Source organism: Acanthamoeba castellanii, assembly GCF_000313135.1.
Source record: "Acanthamoeba castellanii str. Neff unplaced genomic scaffold scf7180000084456, whole genome shotgun sequence".
In the NCBI taxonomy this organism is placed as follows: domain Eukaryota; phylum Discosea; order Longamoebia; family Acanthamoebidae; genus Acanthamoeba; species Acanthamoeba castellanii.
In genome coordinates, this window is record NW_004457348.1 from 11734 (window position 1) to 12464 (window position 731).

Consider the following 731-nt stretch of genomic DNA (forward strand, 5'->3'; position numbering starts at 1 on the left):
GCGCTCTTCTTCTTCTTGAGAGAGAATCGAGAGCGTGCGGCGAGTACCGGCCAGAGAGAGTCGATAGTAAGCAGGACCGATAGCACCAAGTAGCTTCGAACGAGAGCAAGCGGAACGAACAATGGCGTGGAGGTGGTGTACCGCGCCATTGGTCCAAGCCGGCAGCTTGCCTGCGTTCGGCCAAACGGTGTCCCATTTACCGGGCACCGAGACCTGTGGTGGGCAAAGGAAAGCGACCTGATGAAGTGGTTGGAGGGGTGAAGGTGTAGTTCTTTCGAAGAATCAAAAAGACCGCGAAGAGAGGACGACGACCATCTCAATAGTACAGCTTTGGCGCAAAAGATGAGGATCGAGAACACGGAGCGACAAAACGCGCGACTCGTGGTTGGACCGTCGTGATCACCAACGTGAGACGAGGAGACGTGGCGCGGACGGACGAACGGACGGACGGACTGGCGAGAACGTGGCGTACGACGGACCCTTACTGCGGCTTGTAGCCTCCCTGACCCCAGCCCTGCTGCGGCGGTCGCTGTTGCTGCTGCTGACCGTACGGTGGTTGCTGCTGCTGCTGCTGAGCAGGGGGATACGACGGCCCGGCGACTCCGTAGGGCTGCTGAAGTGGCGGCTGCGGTCGGTACTGCTGCTGTTGCTGCTGAGGCTGCTGTTGGGGCTGTTGGTACGACTGCGGGACCGACGGGGATGGTCGGTACTGAGTCTGCTGTTGCTGAAGC

General features: G+C 60.2%; 1 protein-coding gene across 1 annotated transcript in view; it reads right to left on the minus strand.

Moving 5' to 3' along the window:
- Nucleotides 1–399: 399 nt before the first annotated feature.
- ACA1_026500 (uncharacterized protein) overlaps nt 400–731 on the minus strand; it is a gene marked incomplete at both ends in the record, with an annotated part of 1223 nt that continues 891 nt past the window's right edge. The window contains one exon of the mRNA XM_004336160.1: nt 400–682. Coding sequence (XP_004336208.1) covers nt 400–682 — 283 coding nt within the window. The remainder of the gene's footprint in view (nt 683–731) is intronic.